Source organism: Danio rerio, chromosome 2, assembly GCF_052040795.2.
Source record: "Danio rerio strain M-AB ecotype USA chromosome 2, GRCz13ab, whole genome shotgun sequence".
NCBI classification, from domain to species: Eukaryota; Metazoa; Chordata; class Actinopteri; order Cypriniformes; family Danionidae; genus Danio; species Danio rerio.
Window position 1 is genome coordinate 31939932 of NC_141022.1, and position 26231 is coordinate 31966162.

General features: G+C 35.9%; 2 protein-coding genes across 11 annotated transcripts in view; one reads left to right on the forward strand and one right to left on the reverse strand.

Moving 5' to 3' along the window:
* LOC147846382 (uncharacterized) overlaps positions 1 to 24035 on the forward strand; it is a 29032-nt gene extending 4997 nt beyond the window's left edge. Inside the window, exons 3-5 of the mRNA XM_087240186.1 lie at positions 19531 to 21427; positions 22990 to 23276; positions 23834 to 24035. Coding sequence (XP_087096312.1) covers positions 19531 to 20495 — 965 coding nt within the window. The 3' untranslated portion in view covers positions 20496 to 21427; positions 22990 to 23276; positions 23834 to 24035. The remainder of the gene's footprint in view (positions 1 to 19530; positions 21428 to 22989; positions 23277 to 23833) is intronic.
* Positions 1 to 26231, reverse strand: part of LOC147837115 (uncharacterized) — a 533045-nt gene that overhangs the window by 100638 nt on the left and 406176 nt on the right. The window lies entirely within an intron of this gene.

Genomic DNA, 26231 nt, shown 5'->3' on the forward strand with positions numbered 1-26231 from the left:
GGATCAATATCAGTGAATTTTAATCTTGATGGTCCAGGATCAACATCAGTGAATTTTAATCTTGATGGTCCAGGATCAACATCAGTGAATTTCAAGCTTGATGATCCAGGATCAACATCAGTGAATTTTAATCTTGATGGTCCAGGATCAACATCAGTAAATTTGAATCTTGATGGTCCAGGATCAACATCAGTGAATTTTAATCTTGATGGTCCAGGATCAACATCAGTGAATTTTAGTCTTGATGATCCAGCATCAACATCAGTGAATTTTGATGGTCCAGGATCAATATCAGTGAATTTTCCTCTTGATGGTCCAGGATCAACAACAGTGAATTTTAATCTTGATGGTCCAGGATCAACATCACTGAATTTTACTCTTGATGGTCCAGGATCAACATCATTAAATTTGAATCTTGATGGTCCAGGATCAACATCACTGAATTTTAATCTTGATGGTCCAGGATCAACATCAGTGAATTTCAATCTTAATGGTCCAGGATCAACATCACTGAATTTTAATCTTGATGGTCCAGGATCAACATCAGTGAATTTCACTCTTAATGGTCCAGGATCAATATCACTGAATTTTAAATTTGATGGTCCAGGATCAACATCAGTGAATTTTAATCTTGATGGTCCAGGATCAACATCAGTGAATTTTGATGGTCCAGGATTAATATCAGTGAATTTTAATCTTGATGGTCCAGGATCAACATCACTGAATTTCAATCTTGATGATCCAGGATCAACATCAGTGAATTTCAATCTTGATGATCCAGGATCAACATCAGTGAATTTTAATCTTGATGGTCGAGGATCAGCATTACTGAATTTGAATCTTGATGATCCAGGATCAACATCAGTGAATTTTAATCTTGATAGTCCAGGATCAACATCAGTGAATTTTAGTCTTGATGGTCCAGGATCAACATCAGTGAATTTTAAATTTGATGGTCAAGGATCAACATCAGTGAATTTGAATCTTGATGGTCCAGGATCAACATCAATGAATTTTAATCTTGATGGTCGAGGATTAACATCAGTGAAATTTAATCTTGATGGTCCAGGATCAATATCAGTGAATTTTACTTTTGATGGTCCAGGATCAATATCAGTGAATTTTAATCTTGATGGTCCAGGATCAACATCACTGAATGTCAATCTTGATGATCCAGGATCAACATCAGTGAATTTCAATCTTGATGATCCAGGATCAACTTCAGTGAATTTTAATCTTGATGATCCAGGATCAACATCAGTGAATTTTACTTTTGATGGTCGAGGATCAACATCACTGAATTTGAATCTTGATGATCCAGGATCAACATCAGTAAATTTTAATTTTGATGGTCGAGGATCAGCATTACTGAATTTGAATCTTGATGATCCAGGATCAACATCAGTGAATTTTGATGGTCCAGGATCAATATCAGTGAATTTTAATCTTGATGGTCCAGGATCAACATCAGTGAATTTTAATCTTGATGGTCCAGGATCAACATCAGTAAATTTGAATCTTGATGGTCCAGGATCAACATCAGTGAATTTTACTCTTGATGGTCCAGGATCAACATCAGTGAATTTTAATCTTGGTGGTCCAGGATCAACATCAGTGAATTTTAGTCTTGATGATCCAGGATCAACATCAGTGAATTTTAGTCTTGATGATCCAGGATCAACATCAGTGAATTTTGATGGTCCAGGATCAATATCAGTGAATTTTAATCTTGATGGTCCAGGATCAACATCAGTAAATTTGAATCTTGATGGTCCAGGATCAACATCAGTGAATTTTACTCTTGATGGTCCAGGATCAACATCAGTGAATTTTACTCTTGATGGTCCAGGATCAACATCAGTTAATTTTAATCTTGATGGTCCAGGATCAACATCAGTGAATTTTAGTCTTGATGATCCAGGATCAACATCAGTGAATTTTGATGGTCCAGGATCAATATCAGTGAAATTTAATCTTGATGGTCCAGAATTAACATCAGTGAAATTTAATCTTGATGGTCCAGGATCAACATATGTGAATTTTACTCTTGATGGTCCAGGATCAACATCACTGAATTTTACTCTTGATGGTCCAGGATCAACATCATTAAATTTGAATCTTGATGGTCCAGGATCAACATCAGTGAATTTTAAATTTGATGGTCCAGGATCAACATCAGTGAATTTCAATCTTAATGGTACAGGATCTACATCACTGAATTTTAAATTTGATGGTCCAGGATCACCATCAGTGAATTTTAATCTTGATGGTCCAGGATCAACATCACTGAATTTCAGTCTTGATGGTCCAGGATCAACATCAGTGAATTTTAAATTTGATGGTCCAGGATCAACATCACTGAATTTGAATCTTGATGGTCGAGGATCAGCATTACTGAATGTGAATCTTGATGATCCAGGATCAACATCAGTGAATTTAACTTTTGATGGTCCAGGATCAACATCACTGAATTTGAATCTTGATGGTCCAGGATCAACATCAGTAAATTTTAATCTTGATGGTCGAGGAACAGCATTACTGAATTTGAATCTTGATGATCCAGGATCAACATCAGTGAATTTTGATGGTCCAGGATCAATATCAGTGAATTTTAATCTTGATGGTCCAGGATCAACATCAGTGAATTTTAATCTTGATGGTCCAGGATCAACATCAGTGAATTTCAATCTTGATGATCCAGGATCAACATCAGTGAATTTTAATGTTGATGGTCCAGGATCAACATCAGTGAATTTTAATTTTGATGGTCCAGGATCAACATCAGTAAATTTGAATCTTGATGGTCCAGGATCAACATCAGTGAATTTTAATCTTGATGGTCCAGGATCAACATCAGTGAATTTTAGTCTTGATGATCCAGGATCAACATCAGTGAATTTTGATGGTCCAGGATCAACAACAGTGAATTTTAATCTTGATGGTCCAGGATCAACATCATTAAATTTGAATCTTGATGGTCCAGGATCAACATCAGTGAATTTTAAATTTGATGGTCCAGGATCAACATCAGTGAATTTCAATCTTAATGGTCCAGGATCAACATCACTGAATTTTAATCTTGATGGTCCAGGATCAACATCAGTGAATTTCAAACTTGATGATCCAGGATCAACATCAGTGAATTTGAATCTTGATGGTCCAGGATCAATATCAGTGAATTTTAATCTTGATGATCCAGGATCAACATCAGTGAATTTAACTTTTGATGGTCCAGGATCAACATCACTGAATTTGAATCTTGATTGTCCAGGATCAACATCAGTAAATTTTAATCTTGATGGTCGAGGATCAGCATTACTGAATTTGAATCTTGATGATCCAGGATTAACATCAGTGAATTTTGATGGTCCAGGATCAATATCAGTGAATTTTAATCTTGATGGTCCAGGATCAACATCAGTAAATTTTAATCTTGATGGTCGAGGATCAGCATTACTGAATTTGAATCTTGATGATCCAGGATCAACATCAGTGAATTTTGATGGTCCAGGATCAATATCAGTGAATTTTAATCTTGATGGTCCAGGATCAACATCAGTAAATTTTAATCTTGATGGTCGAGGATCAGCATTACTGAATTTGAATCTTGATGATCCAGGATCAACATCAGTGAATTTTACTTTTGATGGTCCAGGATCAACATCACTGAATTTGAATCTTGATGGTCCAGGATCAACATTAGTAAATTTTAATCTTGATGGTCGAGGATCAACATTACTGAATTTGAATCTTGATGATCCAGGATCAACATCAGTGAATTTGGATGGTCCAGGATCAATATCAGTGAATTTTAATCTTGATGGTCCAGGATCAACATCAGTGAATTTTAATCTTGATGGTCCAGGATCAACATCAGTGAATTTCAATCTTGATGATCCAGGATCAACATCAGTGAATTTTAATCTTGATGGTCCAAGATCAACATCAGTAAATTTGAATCTTGATGGTCCAGGATCAACATCAGTGAATTTTAATCTTGATGGTCCAGGATCAACATCAGTGAATTTTAGTCTTGATGATCCAGGATCAACATCAGTGAATTTTGATGGTCCAGGATCAATATCAGTGAATTTTCCTCTTGATGGTCCAGGATCAACAACAGTGAATTTAAATCTTGATGGTCCAGGATCAACATCACTGAATTTTACTCTTGATGGTCCAGGATCAACATCATTAAATTTGAATCTTGATGGTCCAGGATCAACATCAGTGAATTTTAAATTTGATGGTCCAGGATCAACATCAGTGAATTTCAATCTTAATGGTCCAGGATCAACATCACTGAATTTTAATCTTGATGGTCCAGGATCAACATCAGTGAATTTCACTCTTAATGGTCCAGGATCAATATCACTGAATTTTAAATTTGATGGTCCAGGATCAACATCAGTGAATTTTAATCTTGATGGTCCAGGATCAACATCAGTGAATTTCAATCTTGATGATCCAGGATCAACATCAGTGAATTTTAACCTTGATGGTCCAGGATCAACATCAGTGAATTTTAGTCTTGATGGTCCAGGATCAACATCAGTGAATTTTAAATTTGATGGTCCAGGATCAACATCAGTGAAATTTTATCTTGATGGTCGAGGATCAGCATTACTGAATTTGAATCTTGATGATCCAGGATCAACATCAGTGAATTTTACTTTTGATGGTCCAGGATCAATATCACTCATTTTTAAATTTGATGGTCCAGGATCAACATCAGTGAATTTGAATCTTAATGGTCCAGGATCAAAATCAGTGAATTTTGATGGTCCAGGATCAATATCAGTGAATTTTAATCTTGATGGTCCAGGATCAACATCAGTGAATTTTAATCTTGATGGTCCAGGATCAACATCAGTAAATTTGAATCTTAATGGTCCAGGATCAACATCAGTGAATTTTGATGGTCAAGGATCAATATCAGTGAATTTTAATCTTGATGGTCCAGGATCAACATCAGTAAATTTGAATCTTGATGGTCCAGGATCAACATCAGTGAATTTTACTCTTGATGGTCCAGGATCAACATCAGTGAATTTTACTCTTGATGGTCCAGGATCAACATCAGTGAATTTTACTCTTGATGGTCCAGGATCAACATCAGTGAATTTTACTCTTGATGGTCCAGGATCAATATCAGTGAATCCTAATCTTGATGGTCCAGGATCAACATCAGTGAATTTGGATGGTCCAGGATCAATATCAGTGAATTTTAATCTTGATGGTCCAGGATCAACATCAGTGAATTTTAACCTTGATGGTCCAGGATCAACATCAGTGAATTTCAATCTTGATGATCCAGGATCAACATCAGTGAATTTTAATCTTGATGGTCCAGGATCAACATCAGTAAATTTGAATCTTGATGGTCCAGGATCAACATCAGTAAATTTGAATCTTGATGGTCCAGGATCAACATTAGTGAATTTTACTCTTGATGGTCCAGGATCAACATCAGTGAATTTTACTCTTGATGGTCCAGGATCAACATCAGTGAATTTTAATCTTGATGGTCCAGGATCAACATCAGTGAATTTTAGTCTTGATGATCCAGGATCAACATCACTAAAATTTACTCTTGATGGTCCAGGATCAACATCAGTGAATTTTAAATTTGATGGTCCAGGATCAACATCAGTGAATTTGAATATTGATGGTGCAGGATCAACATCAGTGAATTTTGATGGTCCAGGATCAATATCAGTGAATTTTACTCTTGATGGTCCAGGATCAACAACAATGAATTTTAATCTTGATGGTCCAGGATCAACATCACTGAATTTTAAATTTGATGGTCCAGGATCAACATCAGTGAATTTTAATCTTGATGGTCCAGGATCAACATCAGTGAATTTCAATCTTAATGGTCCAGGATCAACATCAGTGAATTTTAATCTTGATGGTCCAGGATCAACATCAGTGAATTTCAATCTTGATGATCCAGGATCAACATCAGTGAATTTTAACCTTGATGGTCCAGGTTCAACATCAGTGAATTTTAGTCTTGATGGTCCAGGATCAACATCAGTGAATTTTAAATTTAATGGTCCAGGATCAACATCAGTGAATTTTAATCTTGATGGTCCAGGATCAACATCAGTGAATTTTAATCTTGATGGTCGAGGATCAGCATTACTGAATTTGAATCTTGATGATCCAGGATCAACATCAGTGAATTTTACTTTTGATGGTCCAGGATCAATATCACTCATTTTTAAATTTGATGGTCCAGGATCAACATCAGTGAATTTTGATGATCCAGGATTAATATCAGTGAATTTTAATCTTGATGGTCCAGGATCAACATCAGTGAATTTGGATGGTCCAGGATCAATATCAGTGAATTTTAATCTTGATGGTCCAGGATAAACATCAGTGAATTTTAATCTTGATGGTCCAGGATCAACATCAGTGAATTTCAATCTTGATGATCCAGGATCAACATCAGTGAATTTTAACCTTGATGGTCCAGGATCAACATCAGTGAATTTTAGTCTTGATGGTCCAGGATCAACATCAGTGAATTTTAAATTTGATGGTCCAGGATCAACATCAGTGAATTTTAATCTTGATGGTCGAGGATCAGCATTACTGAATTTGAATCTTGATGATCCAGGATCAACATCAGTGAATTTTACTTTTGATGGTCCAGGATCAATATCACTCATTTTTAAATTTGATGGTCCAGGATCAACATCAGTGAATTTGAATCTTAATGGTCCAGGATCAAAATCAGTGAATTTTGATGGTCCAGGATCAATATCAGTGAATTTTAATCTTGATGGTCCAGGATCAACATCAGTGAATTTTAATCTTGATGGTCCAGGATCAACATCAGTAAATTTGAATCTTAATGGTCCAGGATCAACATCAGTGAATTTTGATGGTCAAGGATCAATATCAGTGAATTTTAATCTTGATGGTCCAGGATCAACATCAGTAAATTTGAATCTTGATGGTCCAGGATCAACATCAGTGAATTTTACTCTTGATGGTCCAGGATCAACATCAGTGAATTTTACTCTTGATGGTCCAGGATCAACATCAGTGAATTTTACTCTTGATGGTCCAGGATCAACATCAGTGAATTTTACTCTTGATGGTCCAGGATCAATATCAGTGAATCCTAATCTTGATGGTCCAGGATCAACATCAGTGAATTTGGATGGTCCAGGATCAATATCAGTGAATTTTAATCTTGATGGTCCAGGATCAACATCAGTGAATTTTAACCTTGATGGTCCAGGATCAACATCAGTGAATTTCAATCTTGATGATCCAGGATCAACATCAGTGAATTTTAATCTTGATGGTCCAGGATCAACATCAGTAAATTTGAATCTTGATGGTCCAGGATCAACATCAGTAAATTTGAATCTTGATGGTCCAGGATCAACATTAGTGAATTTTACTCTTGATGGTCCAGGATCAACATCAGTGAATTTTACTCTTGATGGTCCAGGATCAACATCAGTGAATTTTAATCTTGATGGTCCAGGATCAACATCAGTGAATTTTAGTCTTGATGATCCAGGATCAACATCACTAAAATTTACTCTTGATGGTCCAGGATCAACATCAGTGAATTTTAAATTTGATGGTCCAGGATCAACATCAGTGAATTTGAATATTGATGGTGCAGGATCAACATCAGTGAATTTTGATGGTCCAGGATCAATATCAGTGAATTTTACTCTTGATGGTCCAGGATCAACAACAATGAATTTTAATCTTGATGGTCCAGGATCAACATCACTGAATTTTAAATTTGATGGTCCAGGATCAACATCAGTGAATTTTAATCTTGATGGTCCAGGATCAACATCAGTGAATTTCAATCTTAATGGTCCAGGATCAACATCAGTGAATTTTAATCTTGATGGTCCAGGATCAACATCAGTGAATTTCAATCTTGATGATCCAGGATCAACATCAGTGAATTTTAACCTTGATGGTCCAGGTTCAACATCAGTGAATTTTAGTCTTGATGGTCCAGGATCAACATCAGTGAATTTTAAATTTGATGGTCCAGGATCAACATCAGTGAATTTTAATCTTGATGGTCCAGGATCAACATCAGTGAATTTTAATCTTGATGGTCGAGGATCAGCATTACTGAATTTGAATCTTGATGATCCAGGATCAACATCAGTGAATTTTACTTTTGATGGTCCAGGATCAATATCACTCATTTTTAAATTTGATGGTCCAGGATCAACATCAGTGAATTTTGATGATCCAGGATTAATATCAGTGAATTTTAATCTTGATGGTCCAGGATCAACATCAGTGAATTTGGATGGTCCAGGATCAATATCAGTGAATTTTAATCTTGATGGTCCAGGATAAACATCAGTGAATTTTAATCTTGATGGTCCAGGATCAACATCAGTGAATTTCAATCTTGATGATCCAGGATCAACATCAGTGAATTTTAACCTTGATGGTCCAGGATCAACATCAGTGAATTTTAGTCTTGATGGTCCAGGATCAACATCAGTGAATTTTAAATTTGATGGTCCAGGATCAACATCAGTGAATTTTAATCTTGATGGTCGAGGATCAGCATTACTGAATTTGAATCTTGATGATCCAGGATCAACATCAGTGAATTTTACTTTTGATGGTCCAGGATCAATATCACTCATTTTTAAATTTGATGGTCCAGGATCAACATCAGTGAATTTGAATCTTAATGGTCCAGGATCAAAATCAGTGAATTTTGATGGTCCAGGATCAATATCAGTGAATTTTAATCTTGATGGTCCAGGATCAACATCAGTGAATTTTAATCTTGATGGTCCAGGATCAACATCAGTAAATTTGAATCTTAATGGTCCAGGATCAACATCAGTGAATTTTGATGGTCAAGGATCAATATCAGTGAATTTTAATCTTGATGGTCCAGGATCAACATCAGTAAATTTGAATCTTGATGGTCCAGGATCAACATCAGTGAATTTTACTCTTGATGGTCCAGGATCAACATCAGTGAATTTTACTCTTGATGGTCCAGGATCAACATCAGTGAATTTTACTCTTGATGGTCCAGGATCAACATCAGTGAATTTTACTCTTGATGGTCCAGGATCAATATCAGTGAATCCTAATCTTGATGGTCCAGGATCAACATCAGTGAATTTGGATGGTCCAGGATCAATATCAGTGAATTTTAATCTTGATGGTCCAGGATCAACATCAGTGAATTTTAACCTTGATGGTCCAGGATCAACATCAGTGAATTTCAATCTTGATGATCCAGGATCAACATCAGTGAATTTTAATCTTGATGGTCCAGGATCAACATCAGTAAATTTGAATCTTGATGGTCCAGGATCAACATCAGTAAATTTGAATCTTGATGGTCCAGGATCAACATTAGTGAATTTTACTCTTGATGGTCCAGGATCAACATCAGTGAATTTTACTCTTGATGGTCCAGGATCAACATCAGTGAATTTTAATCTTGATGGTCCAGGATCAACATCAGTGAATTTTAGTCTTGATGATCCAGGATCAACATCACTAAAATTTACTCTTGATGGTCCAGGATCAACATCAGTGAATTTTAAATTTGATGGTCCAGGATCAACATCAGTGAATTTGAATATTGATGGTGCAGGATCAACATCAGTGAATTTTGATGGTCCAGGATCAATATCAGTGAATTTTACTCTTGATGGTCCAGGATCAACAACAATGAATTTTAATCTTGATGGTCCAGGATCAACATCACTGAATTTTAAATTTGATGGTCCAGGATCAACATCAGTGAATTTTAATCTTGATGGTCCAGGATCAACATCAGTGAATTTCAATCTTAATGGTCCAGGATCAACATCAGTGAATTTTAATCTTGATGGTCCAGGATCAACATCAGTGAATTTCAATCTTGATGATCCAGGATCAACATCAGTGAATTTTAACCTTGATGGTCCAGGATCAACATCAGTGAATTTTAGTCTTGATGGTCCAGGATCAACATCAGTGAATTTTAAATTTGATGGTCCAGGATCAACATCAGTGAATTTTAATCTTGATGGTCCAGGATCAACATCAGTGAATTTTAATCTTGATGGTCGAGGATCAGCATTACTGAATTTGAATCTTGATGATCCAGGATCAACATCAGTGAATTTTACTTTTGATGGTCCAGGATCAATATCACTCATTTTTAAATTTGATGGTCCAGGATCAACTTCAGTGAATTTTGATGGTCCAGGATTAATATCAGTGAATTTTAATCTTGATGGTCCAGGATCAACATCAGTGAATTTGGATGGTCCAGGATCAATATCAGTGAATTTTAATCTTGATGGTCCAGGATAAACATCAGTGAATTTTAATCTTGATGGTCCAGGATCAACATCAGTGAATTTCAATCTTGATGATCCAGGATCAACATCAGTGAATTTTAACCTTGATGGTCCAGGATCAACATCAGTGAATTTTAGTCTTAATGGTCCAGGATCAACATCAGTGAATTTTAAATTTGATGGTCCAGGATCAACATCAGTGAATTTTAATCTTGATGGTCGAGGATCAGCATTACTGAATTTGAATCTTGATGATCCAGGATCAACATCAGTGAATTTTACTTTTGATGGTCCAGGATCAATATCACTCATTTTTAAATTTGATGGTCCAGGATCAACATCAGTGAATTTGAATCTTAATGGTCCAGGATCAAAATCAGTGAATTTTGATGGTCCAGGATCAATATCAGTGAATTTTAATCTTGATGGTCCAGGATCAACATCAGTGAATTTTAATCTTGATGGTCCAGGATCAACATCAGTAAATTTGAATCTTAATGGTCCAGGATCAACATCAGTGAATTTTGATGGTCAAGGATCAATATCAGTGAATTTTAATCTTGATGGTCCAGGATCAACATCAGTAAATTTGAATCTTGATGGTCCAGGATCAACATCAGTGAATTTTACTCTTGATGGTCCAGGATCAACATCAGTGAATTTTACTCTTGATGGTCCAGGATCAACATCAGTGAATTTTAATCTTGATGATCCAGGATCAACATCAGTGAATTTTGATGGTCCAGGATCAATATCAGTGAATTTTACTCTTGATGGTCCAGGATCAACAACAGTGAATTTTATTCTTGATGGTCCAGGATCAACATCACTGAATTTTAAATTTGATGGTCCAGGATCAACATCAGTAAATTGGAATCTTGATGGTCCAGGATCAACATTAGTGAATTTTAATCTTGATGGTCCAGGATCAACATCAGTGAATTTGAATCTTGATGATCCAGGATCAACATCAGTGAATTTTACTTTTGATGGTCCAGGATCAATATCAGTGAAATTTAATCTTGATGGTCCAGGATCAACATCACTGAATTTGAATCTTGATGGTCGAGGATCAGCATTACTGAATTTGAATCATGATGATCCAGGATCAACATCAGTGAATTTTACACTTGATGGTCCAGGATCAACATCATTAAATTTGAATCTTGATGGTCCAGGATCAACATCAGTGAATTTTACTCTTGATGCTCCAGGATCAACATCACTGAATTTGAATCTTGATGGTCGAGGATCAGCATTACTGAATTTGAATCATGATGATCCAGGATCAACATCAGTGAATTTTACACTTGATGGTCCAGGATGAACATCATTAAATTTGAATCTTGATGGTCCAGGATCAACATCAGTGAATTTTACTCTTTATGGTCCAGGATCAACATCAGTGAATTTCAATCTTAATGGTCCAGGATCAACATCAGTGAATTTCAATCTTGATGATCCAGTATCAACATCAGTGAATTTCAATCTTGATGGTCGAGGATCAGAATTACTGAATTTGAATCTTGATGATCCAGGATCAACATCAGTGAATTTTAATATTGATAGTCCAGGATCAACATCAGTGAATTTTAGTCTTGATGGTCCAGGATCAACATCAGTGAATTTTAATCTTGATGGTCGAGGATCAACATCAGTGAATTTTAAATTTGATGGTCCAGGATCAACATCAGTGAATTTTAATCTTGATGGTCCAGGATCAACATCAGTGAATTTTAATCTTGATGGTCGAGGATCAGCATTACTGAATTTGAATCTTGATGATCCAGGATCAACATCAGTGAATTTTACTTTTGATGGTCCAGGATCAATATCAGTGAATTTTAATCTTGATGATCCAGGATCAACATCAGTGAATTTCAATCTTGATGGTCCAGAATCAACATCAGTAAATTTGAATCTTGATGGTCCAGGATCAACATCAGTGAATTTTGATGGTCCAGGATCAACATCAGTGAATTTTAATCTTGATGGTCCAGGATCAACATCACTGAATTTCAATCTTGATGATCCAGGATCAACATCAGTGAATTTCAATCTTGATGGTCCAGGATCAACATCAGTGAATTTTAAATTTGATGGTCCAGGATCAACATCACTGAATTTTAATCTTGATGGTCCAGGATCAACATCAGTGAATTTCAATCTTGATGATCCAGGATCAACATCAGTGAATTTCAATCTTGATGATCCAGGATCAACATCAGTGAATTTTAATCTTGATGATCCAGGATCAACATCAGTAATTTTTAATCTTGATGGTCCAGGATTAACATCAGTAATTTTTAATCTTGATGGTCCAGGATTAACATCACTGAATTTTAATTTTGATGGTCCAGGATCAACATCACTGAATTTTAATCTTTATGGTCGAGGATTAGCATTACTGAATTTGAATCTTGATGATCCAGGATCACCATCTGTAAACTTTAATTTTAATAGTCCAGGATCAACATCGGTGAATTTTACTCTTGATAGTCCAGGATCAACATCAGTACATTTGAATCTTGATGATCCAGGATCAGCATCATTGAATTTGAATCTTGATGGTCCAGGATCAACATCACTGAATTTCAATCTTGATGATCCAGGATTAACATCAGTGAAATTTAATCTTGATGGTCCAGGATCAACATCAGTGAACTTTAATCTTGATGGTCCAGGATCAACATCACTGAATTTTACTCTTGATGGTCCAGGATCAACATCATTAAATTTGAATCTTGATGGTCCAGGATCAACGTCAGTGAATTTTAAATTTGATGGTCCAGGATCAACATCAGTGAAATTTAATCTTGATGGTCCAGGATCAACATCACTGAATTTGAATCTTGATGGTCCAGGATCAACATCACTGAATTTTAATCTTGATGGTCCAGGATTAACATCAGTGAAATTTAATCTTGATTGTCCAGGATCAATATCAGTGAATTTTAATCTTAATGGTCGAGGATCAGCATTACTGATTTTGAATCTTGAGGATCCAGGATCAACATCAGTGAATTTTAGTCTTGATGGTCCAGGATCAACATCATTAAATTTGAATCTTGATGGTCCAGGATCAACATCAGTGAATTTTAAATTTGATGGTCCAGGATCAACATCAGTGAATTTTAATCTTGATAGTCCAGGATCAACATCAGTGAATTTGAATCTTGATGGTCCAGGATCAACATCAGTGAATTTTAATCTTGATGATCCAGGATTAACATCAGAGAAATTTAATTTTGATGGTCCAGGATCAACATCAGTAAATTGGAATCTTGATGATCCAGGATCAACATCAGTGAATTTTAATCTTGATGGTCCAGGATCAACATCAGTGAATTTTAATCTTGATGGTCCAGGATCAACATCAGTGAATTTTAGTCTTGATGGTCCAGGATCAACATCAGTGAATTTCAATCTTGATGATCCAGGATCAACATCAGTGAATTTTACACTTGATGGTCCAGGATCAACATCATTAAACTTGAATCTTGATGGTCCAGGATTGACATCATTAAATTTGAATCTTGATGGTCTAGGATCAACATCAGTGAATTTTAAATTTGATGGTCCAGGATCAACATCAGTGAATTTTAATCTTGATGGTCCAGGATCAACATCACTGAATTTTAATCTTGATGGTCCAGGATCAACATCAGTAAATCTTGATGGTCCAGGATCAACATCACTGAATTTTAATTTTGATGGTCCAGGATCAACATCACTGAATTTTAATCTTTATGGTCAAGGATTAGCATTACTGAATTTGAATCTTGATGATCCAGGATCACTATCTGTAAACTTAATAGTCCAGGATCAACATCGGTGAATTTTACTCTGGATAGTCCAGGATCAACATCAGTAAATTTGAATCTTGATGATCCAGGATCAGCATCACTGAATTTGAATCTTGATGGTCCAGGATCAACATCAGTGAATTTTAATCTTGATGGTCCAGGATCAACATCAGTGAATTTTGATGGTCCAGGATCAATATCAGTGAATTTTAATCTTGATGGTCCAGGATCAACATCACTGAATTTCAATCTGGATGATTCAGGATTAACATCAGTAAAATTTAATTTTGATGGTCCAGGATCAACATCAGTGAATTTTAATCTTGATGGTCCAGGAACAACATCAGTGACTTTCAATTTTCATGGTCCAGGATCAACATCAGTGAATTTTAATCTTGATGGTCCAGGATCAACATCAGTGAATTTTAGTCTTGATGGTCCAGGATCAACATCATTAAATTTGAATCTTGATGGTCCAGGATCAACATCAGTGAATTTTAAATTTGATGGTCCAGGATCAACATCAGTGAATTTTAAATTTGATGGTCCAGGATCAACATCCGTGAATTTTAATCTTGATGGTCCAGGATCAACATCAGTGAATTTTGATGGTACAGGATCAATTTCAGTGAAATTTAATCTTGATGGTCCAGGATCAACATCAGTAAATTTTAGTCTTGATGGTCCAGGATCAACATCATTAAATTTGACTCTTGATGGTCCAGGATTAACATCAGTGAAATTTAATTTTAATGGTCCAGGATCAAAATCAGTAAATTTAAATCTTGATGATCCAGGATCAACATCAGTGAATTTTAATCTTGATGGTCCAGGATCAACATCAGTGAATTTTAGTCTTGATGGTCCAGGATCAACATCATTAAATTTGAATCTTGATGGTCCAGGATCAACATCAGTGAATTTTAAATTTGATGGTCCAGGATCAACATCAGTGAATTTTAAATTTGATGGTCAAGGATCAACATCCGTGAATTTTAATCTTGATGGTCCAGGATCAACATCAGTGAATTTTGATGGTACAGGATCAATTTCAGTGAAATTTAATCTTGATGGTCCAGTATCAATATCAGTGAATTTTAATATTGATGGTCGAGGATCAGCATTACTGAATTTGAATCTTGATGATCCATGATCAACATCAGTGAATTTCAGTCTTAATGATCCAGGATCAACATCAGTGAATTTTAATCTTGATGGTCCAGGATTAACATCAGTGAAATTTAATCTTGATGGTCCAGGATCAACATCAGTGAATTTTAATCTTGATGGTCCAGGATCAACATCATTAAATTTGAATCTTGATGGTCCAGGATTAACATCACTGAATTTTAATTTTGATGGTCCAGGATCAACATCAGTAAATTGGAATCTTGATGATTCAGGATCAACATCAGTGAATTTTAATCTTGATGGTCCAGGATCAACATCAGTGAATTTTGATGGTCCAGGATCAATATCAGTGAATTTTAATCTTGATGGTCCAGGATCAACATCAGTGAATTTTAATCTTGATGGTCCAGGATCAATATCAGTGAATTTTAATCTTGATGGTCCAGGATCAACATCAGTAAATTTGAATCTTGATGGTCCAGGATCAACATCACTGAATTTCAATCTGGATGATCCAGGATCAACATCAGTGAATTTCAATCTTGATGATCCAGGATCAACATCAGTGAATTTTAAACTTGATGGTCCAGGACCAACATCAGTGACTTTCAATTTTGATGGTCCAGGATCAACATCAGTGAATTTTAATCTTGATGGTCCACGATCAACATCAGTGAATTTTAGTCTTGATGGTCCAGGATCAACATCATTAAATTTGAATCTTGATGGTCCAGGATCAACATCAGTGAATTTTAAATTTGATGGTCCAGGATCAACATCACTGAATTTCAATCTGGATGATCCAGGATCAACATCAGTGAATTTCAATCTTGATGGTCCAGGATTAACACCAGTGAAATTTAATTTTGATGGTCCAGGATCAACATCAGTAAATTGGAATCTTGATGATCCAGGATCAACATCAGTGAATTTTGTTGGTCAAGGATCAATATCATTAAATTTTGATGGTCCAGGATCAATATCAGTGAATTTCAATCTTGATGATCCAGGATCAACATCAGTGAATTTTAATCTTGATCGTCCAGGATCAACATCAGTGAATTTTAATCTTGATAGTCCAGGATCAACATCAGTGAATTTTAGTCTTGATGGTCCAGGATCAACATCAGTGAATTTTAAATTTGATGGTCCAGGATCAACATCAGTGAAGTTGAATCTTGATGGTCCAGGATCAACATCAGTGAATTTGAATCTTGATGGTCCAGGATCAACATCAGTGAATTTTAATCTTGATGGTCCAGGATTAACATCAGTGAAATTTAATCTTGATGGTCCAGGATCAATATCAGTGAATTTTACTTTTGATTGTCCAGGATCAATATCAGTGAATTTTAATCTTGATGGTCCAGGATCAACATCACTGAATGTCAATCTTGATGATCCAGGATCAACATCAGTGAATTTCAATCTTGATGATCCAGGATCAACATCAGTGAATTTGAATCTTGATGGTCCATGATCAACATCAGTGAATTTTAATCTTGATGATCCAGGATCAACATCAGTGAATTTTACTTTTGATGGTCCAGGATCAACATCACTGAATTTGAATCTTGATGGTCCAGGATCAACATCAGTAAATTTTAATCTTGATGGTCGAGGATCAGCATTACTGAATTTGAACCTTGATGATCCAGGATCAACATCAGTGAATTTTGATGGTCCAGGATCAATATCAGTGAATTTTAAATTTGATGGTCCAGGATCAACATCAGTGAAATGGAATCTTGATGGTCCAGGATCAACATCAGTGATTTTTAATCTTGATGGTCCAGGATCAACATCAGTGGATTTTAATCTTGATGATCCAGGATCAACATCAGTGAATTTTAAATTTGATGGTCCAGGATAAACATCAGTGAATTTTACACTTGATGGTCCAGGATCAACATCATTAAACTTGAATCTTGATGGTCCAGGATTGACATCATTAAATTTGAATCTTGATGGTCCAGGATCAACATCAGTGAATTTTAAATTTGATGGTCCAGGATCAACATCAGTAAATTTGAATCTTGATGATCCAGGATCAACATCTGTAAATGTTAATCTTGATGGTCCAGGATCAACATCAGTGAATTTTACTCTTGATGGTCCAGGATCAACATCAGTAAATTTGAATCTTGATGATCCAGGATCAGCATCACTGAATTTGAATCTTGATGGTCCGGGATCAACATCATTAAATTTGAATCTTGATGGTCCAGGATCAACATCAGTGAATATTAATCTTGATGGTCCAGGATCAACATCAGTGAATTTTAATCTTGATGGTCCAGGATCAACATCAGTGAATTTTAATCTTGATGGTCCAGGATCAATATCAGTGAATTTTAATCTTGATGGTCCAGGATCAACATCAGTGGATTTTAATCTTGATGATCCAGGATCAACATCAGTGAATTTTAAATTTGATGGTCCAGGATCAACATCAGTGAATTTTACACTTGATGGTCCAGGATCAACATCATTAAACTTGAATCTTGATGGTCCAGGATTGACATCATTAAATTTGAATCTTGATGGTCCAGGATCAACATCAGTGAATTTTAAATTTGATGGTCCAGGATCAACATCAGTAAATTTGAATCTTGATGATCCAGGATCAACATCTGTAAATGTTAATCTTGATGGTCCAGGATCAACATCAGTGAATTTTACTCTTGATGGTCCAGGATCAACATCAGTAAATTTGAATCTTGATGATCCAGGATCAGCATCACTGAATTTGAATCTTGATGGTCCGGGATCAACATCATTAAATTTGAATCTTGATGGTCCAGGATCAACATCAGTGAATATTAATCTTGATGGTCCAGGATCAACATCAGTGAATTTTAATCTTGATGGTCCAGGATCAACATCAGTGAATTTTAATCTTGATGGTCCAGGATCAATATCAGTGAATTTTAATCTTGATGGTCCAGGATCAACATCAGTAAATTTGAATCTTGATGGTCCAGGATCAACATCACTGAATTTCAATCTGGATGATCCAGGATCAACATCAGTGAATTTCAATCTTGATGATCCAGGATCAACATCAGTGAATTTTAAACTTGATGGTCCAGGACCAACATCAGTGACTTTCAATTTTGATGGTTCAGGATCAACATCAGTGAATTTTAGTCTTGATGGTCCACGATCAACATCAGTGAATTTTAGTCTTGATGGTCCAGGATTAACATCAGTGAGTTTTAAATTTGATGGTCCAGGATCAACATCACTGAATTTCAATCTGGATGATCCAGGATCAACATCAGTGAATTTCAATCTTGATGGTCCAGGATTAACACCAGTGAAATTTAATTTTGATGGTCCAGGATCAACATCAGTAAATTGGAATCTTGATGATCCAGGATCAACATCAGTGAATTTTGATGGTCAAGGATCAATATCATTAAATTTTGATGGTCCAGGATCAATATCAGTGAATTTCAATCTTGATGATCCAGGATCAACATCAGTGAATTTTAATCTTGATGGTCCAGGATCAACATCAGTGAATTTTAAATTTGATGGTCCAGGATCAACATCAGTGAAGTTGAATCTTGATGGTCCAGGATCAACATCAGTGAATTTTAATCTTGATAGTCCAGGATCAACATCAGTGAATTTTAGTCTTGATGGTCCAGGATCAACATCAGTGAATTTTAAATTTGATGGTCCAGGATCAACATCAGTGAAGTTGAATCTTGATGGTCCAGGATCAACATCAGTGAATTTGAATCTTGATGGTCCAGGATCAACATCAGTGAATTTTAATCTTGATGGTCCAGGATTAACATCAGTGAAATTTAATCTTGATGGTCCAGGATCAATATCAGTGAATTTTACTTTTGATGGTCCAGGATCAATATCAGTGAATTTTAATCTTGATGGTCCAGGATCAACATCACTGAATGTCAATCTTGATGATCCAGGATCAACATCAGTGAATTTGAATCTTGATGGTCCATTATCAACATCAGTGAATTTTAATCTTGATGATCCAGGATCAACATCAGTGAATTTTACTTTTGATGGTCCAGGATCAACATCACTGAATTTGAATCTTGATGGTCCAGGATCAACATCAGTAAATTTTAATCTTGATGGTCGAGGATCAGCATTACTGAATTTGAACCTTGATGATCCAGGATCAACATCAGTGAATTTTGATGGTCCAGGATCAATATCAGTGAATTTCAATCTTGATGATCCAGGATCAACATCAGTGAATTTTAATCTTGATGGTCCAGGATCAACATCACTGAATTTCAATCTTGATGATCCAGGATCAACATCAGTGATTTTCAATCTTAATGATCCAGGATCAACATCAGTGAATTTTAATCTTGATGGTCCAGGATCAACATCAGTGAATTTCAATCTTGATGATCCAGGATCAACATCAGTGAATTTTAATCTTGATGGTCCAGGATCAACATCAGTAAATTTGAATCTTGATGGTCCAGGACCAACATCAGTAAATTTGAATCTTGATGGTCCAGGATCAACATCAGTGAATTTTACTCTTGATGGTCCAGGATCAACATCAGTGAATTTTACTCTTGATGGTCCAGGATCAACATCAGTGAATTTTAATCTTGATGGTCCAGGATCAACATCAGTGAATTTTAATCTTGATGGTCCAGGATCAACATCAGTGAATTGTAGTCTTGATGGTCCAGGATCAACATTACTGAATTTTACTCTTGATGGTCCAGGATCAACATCAGTGAATTTTGATGGTCCAGGATCAATATCAGTAAATTTTAATCTTGATGATCCAGGATCAACATCACTGAATTTCAATCTTGATGATCCAGGATCAACATCAGTGAATTTCAATCTTGATGATCCAGGATCAACATCACTGAATTTTAATCTTGATGATCCAGGATCAACATCACTGAATTTGAATCTTGATGGTCCAGGATCAACATCACTGAATTTCAATCTGGATGATCCAGGATCAACATCACTGAATTTCAATCTTGATGATCCAGGATCAACATCAGTGAATTTTAATCTTGATGGTCCAAGATTAACATCAGTGAAATTTAATTTTGATTGTCCAGGATCAACATCAGAGAATTTTAATCTTGATGGTCTAGGATCAACATCAGTGACTTTCAATTTTAATCTTGATGGTCCAGGATCAACATCAGTGACTTTCAGTTTTGATGGTCCAGGATCAACATCAATGAATTTTAAATTTTGATGGTCCAGGATCAACATCAGTGAATTTGAATCTTGATGATCCAGGATCAACATCAGTGAATTTTGATGGTCAAGGATCAACATCAGTGAATTTTAATCTTGATGGTCCAGGATCAACATCAGTAAATTAGAATCTTGATGATCCAGGATCAACATCAGTGAATTTTGATGGTCAAGGATCAACATCAGTGAATTTTAATCTTGATGGTCCAGGATCAACATCAGTAAATTGGAATCTTGATGATCCAGGATCAACATCAGTGAATTTTAATCTTGATGGTCCAGGATCAACATCAGTAAATTTGAATCTTGATGGTCCAGGATCAACATCAGTGAATTTTACTCTTGATGGTCCAGGATCAACATCAGTGAATTTTTAATCTTGATGGTCCAGGATCAACATCAGTGAATTTTAGTCTTGATGATCCAGGATCAACATCACTGAAATTTACTCTTGATGGTCCAGGATCAACATCAGTGAATTTTAAATTTGATGGTCCAGGATCAACATCAGTGAATTTCAATCTTGATGGTCCAGGATCAACATCACTGATTTTTAAATTTGATGGTCCAGGATCAACATCAGTGAATTTTAATCTTGATGGTCCAGGATCAACATCACTGAATTTCAATCTTGATGGTCCAGGATCAACATCAGTGAATTTGAATCTTAATGGTCCAGGATCAACATCAGTGAATTTTGATGGTCCAGGATCAATATCAGTGAATTTTTATCTTGATGGTCCAGGATCAACATCAGTGAATTTTGATGGTCCAGGATCAACATCAGTGAATTTTAATCTTGATGGTCCAGGATCAACATCAGTAAATTTGAATCTTAAAGGTCCAGGATCAACATCAGTGAATTTTACTCTTGATGGTCCAGGATCAACATCAGTGAATTTTACTCTTGATGGTCCAGGATCAACATCAGTGAATTGGAATCTTGATGATCCAGGATCAACATCAGTGAATTTTGATGGTCAAGGATCAACATCAGTGAATTTTAATCTTGATGGTCCAGGATCAACATAAGTAAATTGGAATCTTGATGATCCAGGATCAACATCAGTGAATTTTAATCTTGATGGTCCAGGATCAACATCAGTAAATTTGAATCTTGATGATCCAGGATCAACATCAGTGAATATTGATGGTCAAGGATCAACATCAGTGAATTTTAATCTTGATGGTCCAGGATCAACATCAGTAAATTTGAATCTTGATGGTCCAGGATCAACATCAGTGAATTTTACTCTTGATGGTCCAGGATCAACATCAGTGAATTTTTAATCTTGATGGTCCAGGATCAACATCAGTGAATTTTAGTCTTGATGATCCAGGATCAACATCACTGAAATTTACTCTTGATGGTCCAGGATCAACATCAGTGAATTTTAAATTTGATGGTCCAGGATCAACATCAGTGAATTTTAATCTTGATGGTCCAGGATCAACATCACTGAATTTTAAATTTGATGGTCCAGGATCAACATCAGTGAATTTTAATCTTGATGGTCCAGGATCAACATCACTGAATTTCAATCTTGATGATCCAGGATCAGCATCAGTGAATTTCAATCTTGATGATCCAGGATCAACATCAGTGAATTTTAACCCTGATGGTCGAGGATCAGCATTACTGAATTTGAATCTTGATGGTCCAGGATCAACATCAGTGAATTTTAATCTTGATGGTCCAGGATTAACATCAGTGAAATTTAATCTTGATGGTCCAGGATCAATATCAGTGAATTTTACTTTTGATGGTCCAGGATCAATATCAGTGAATTTTAATCTTGATGGTCCAGGATCAACATCACTGAATGTCAATCTTGATGATCCAGGATCAACATCAGTGAATTTCAATCTTGATGATCCAGGATCAACATCAGTGAATTTGAATCTTGATGGTCCATGATCAATATCAGTGAATTTTAATCTTGATGATCCAGGATCAACATCAGTGAATTTTACTTTTGATGGTCCAGGATCAACATCACTGAATTTGAATCTTGATGGTCCAGGATCAACATCAGTAAATTTTAATCTTGATGGTCGAGGATCAGCATTACTGAATTTGAACCTTGATGATCCAGGATCAACATCAGTGAATTTTGATGGTCCAGGATCAATATCAGTGAATTTCAATCTTGATGATCCAGGATCAACATCAGTGAATTTTAATCTTGATGGTCCAGGATCAACATCAGTGAATTTCAATCTTGATGATCCAGGATCAACATCAGTGATTTTTAATCTTGATGGTCCAGGATCAACATCAGTAAATTTGAATCTTGATGGTCCAGGACCAACATCAGTAAATTTGAATCTTGATGGTCCAGGATCAACATCAGTGAATTTTACTCTTGATGGTCCAGGATCAACATCACTGAATTTCAATCTTAATGATCCAGTATCAACATCAGTGAATTTTAATCTTGATGGTCCAGGATCAACATCAGTGAATTTTGATGGTCCAGGATCAATATCAGTGAATTTTAATCTTGATGGTCCAGGATCAACATCACTGAATTTCAGTCTTGATGATCCAGGATCAACATCAGTGATTTTCAATCTTAATGATCCAGGATCAACATCAGTGAATTTTAATCTTGATGGTCCAGGATAAACATCAGTGAATTTCAATCTTGATGATCCAGGATCAACATCAGTGAATTTTAATCTTGATGGTCCAGGATCAACATCAGTAAATTTGAATCTTGATGGTCCAGGACCAACATCAGTAAATTTGAATCTTGATGGTCCAGGATCAACATCAGTGAATTTTACTCTTGATGGTCCAGGATCAACATCAGTGAATTTTACTCTTGATGGTCCAGGATCAACATCAGTGAATTTTAAATTTGATGGTCCAGGGTCAACATCACTGAATTTCAATCTTGATGATCCAGGATCAGCATCAGTGAATTTCAATCTTGATGATCCAGGATCAACATCAGTGAATTTTAACCCTGATGGTCGAGGATCAGCATTACTGAATTTGAATCTTGATGGTCCAGGATCAACATCAGTGAATTTTAATCTTGATGGTCCAGGATCAACATCAGTAAATTGGAATCTTGATGATCCAGGATCAACATCAGTGAATTTTGATGGTCAAGGATCAACATCAATGAATTTTAATCTTGATGGTCCAGGATCAACATCAGTAAATTGGAATCTTGATGATCCAGGATCAACATCAGTGAATTTTAATCTTGATGGTCCAGGATCAACATCAGTAAATTTGAATCTTGATGGTCCAGGATCAACATCAGTGAATTTTACTCTTGATGGTCCAGAATTTTACTCTTGATGGTCCAGGATCAACATCAGTGAATTTTAATCTTGATGGTCCAGGATCAACATCAGTGAATTTTAGTCTTGATGATCAAGGATCAACATCACTGAAATTTACTCTTGATGGTCCAGGATCAACATCAGTGAATTTTAAATTTGATGGTCCAGGGTCAACATCAGTGAATTTTAATATTGATGGTCCAGGATCAACATCAGTGAATTTTGATGGTCCAGGATCAATATCAGTGAATTTTTATCTTGATGGTCCAGGATCAACATCAGTGAATTTTAATCTTGATGGTCCAGGATCAACATCAGTAAATTTGAATCTTGATGGTCCAGGATCAACATCAGTGAATTTTACTCTTGATGGTCCAGGATCAACATCAGTGAATTTTGATGGTCCAGGATCAACATCAGTGAATTTTACTCTTGATGGTCCAGGATCAACATCAGTGAATTTTTAATCTTGATGGTCCAGGATCAACATCAGTGAATTTTAGTCTTGATGGTCCAGGATCAACATCACTGAAATTTACTCTTTATGGTCCAGGATCAACATCAGTGAATTTTAATCTTGATGGTCCAGGATCAACATCAGTGAATTTTGATGGTCCAGGATCAACATCAGTGAATTTTAGTCTTGATGATCCAGGATCAACAACAGTGAATTTTAATCTTGATGGTCCAGGATCAACATCAGTGAATTTTGATGGTCCAGGATCAACATCAGTGAATTTTAGTCTTGATGATCCAGGATCAACAACAGTGAATTTTAACCTTGATGGTCGAGGATCAGCATTACTGAATTTGAATCTTGATGATCCAGGATCAACATCAGTGAATTTTAATCTTGATAGTCCAGGATCAACATCAGTGAATTTTAGTCTTGATGGTCCAGGATCAACATCAGTGAATTTTAATCTCGATGGTCGAGGATCAGCATTACTGAATTTGAATCTTGATGATCCAGGATCAACATCAGTAAATTTTACTTTTGATGGTCCAGGATCAATATCAGTGAATTTTAATCTTGATGGTCCAGGATCAACATCACTGAATGTCAATCTTGATGATCCAGGATCAACATCAGTGAATTTCAATCTTGATGATCCAGGATTAACATCATTAAATTTGAATCTTGATGGTCCAGGATCAACATCAGTAAATTTGAATCTTGATGGTCCAGGATCAACATCAGTGAATTTTAGTCTTGATGATCCAGGATCAACAACACTGAAATTTATTCTTGATGGTCTAGGATCAACATCAGTAAAATTTGATGGTCCAGGATCAACATCAGTGAATTTTAAATTTGATGGTCCAGGATCAACATCAGTGAATTTGAATCTTGATGGTCCAGGATCAACATCAGTGAATTTTGATGGTCCTGGATCAATATCAGTGAATTTTAATCTTGATGGTCCAGGATCAACATCACTGAATGTCAATCTTGATGATCCAGGATCAACATCAGTGAATTTCAATCTTGATGATCCAGGATCAACATCATTAAATTTGAATCTTGATGGTCCAGGATCAACATCAGTGAATTTGAATCTTGATGGTCCAGGATCAACATCAGTAAATTTGAATCTTGATGGTCCAGGATCAACATCAGTGAATTTTAGTCTTGATGATCCAGGATCAACAACACTGAAATTTTTTCTTGATGGTCTAGGATCAACATCAGTAAATTTTGATGGTCCAGGATCAACATCAGTGAATTTTAAATTTGATGGTCCAGGATCGACATCAGTGAATTTGAATCTTGATGGTCCAGGATCAACATCAGTGAATTTTGATGGTCCAGGATCAATATCAGTGAATTTTAATCTTGATGGTCCAGGATCAACATCACTGAATTTCAATCTTGATGGTCCAGGATCAACATCAGTGAAATTTAGTCTTGATGATCCAGGATCAAGATCAGTGAATTTTAATCTTGATGGTCCAGGATCAACATCAGTAAATTTGAATCTTGATGGTCCAGGATCAACATCAGTGAAATTTAGTCTTGATGATCCAGGATCAAGATCACTGAAATTTACTCTTGATGGTCCAGGATCAACATCAGTGAATTTTAAATTTGATGGTCCAGGATCAACATCAGTGAATTTGAATCTTGATGGTCCAGGATCAACATCACTGAATTTCAATCTTGATGATCCAGGATCAACATCAGTGAATTTCAATCTTGATGATCCAGGATCAACATCAGTGAATTTTAATCTTGATGGTCCAGGATCAACATCAGTAAATTTGAATCTTGATGGTCCAGGATCAACATCAGTGAATTTTAATCTTGATGGTCCAGGATCAACATCAGTAAATTTTAATCTTAATGGTCCTGGATCAACATCAGTGAATTTTGATGGTCCAGGATCAACATCAGTAAATTGGAATCTTGATGATCCAGGATCAACATCAGTGA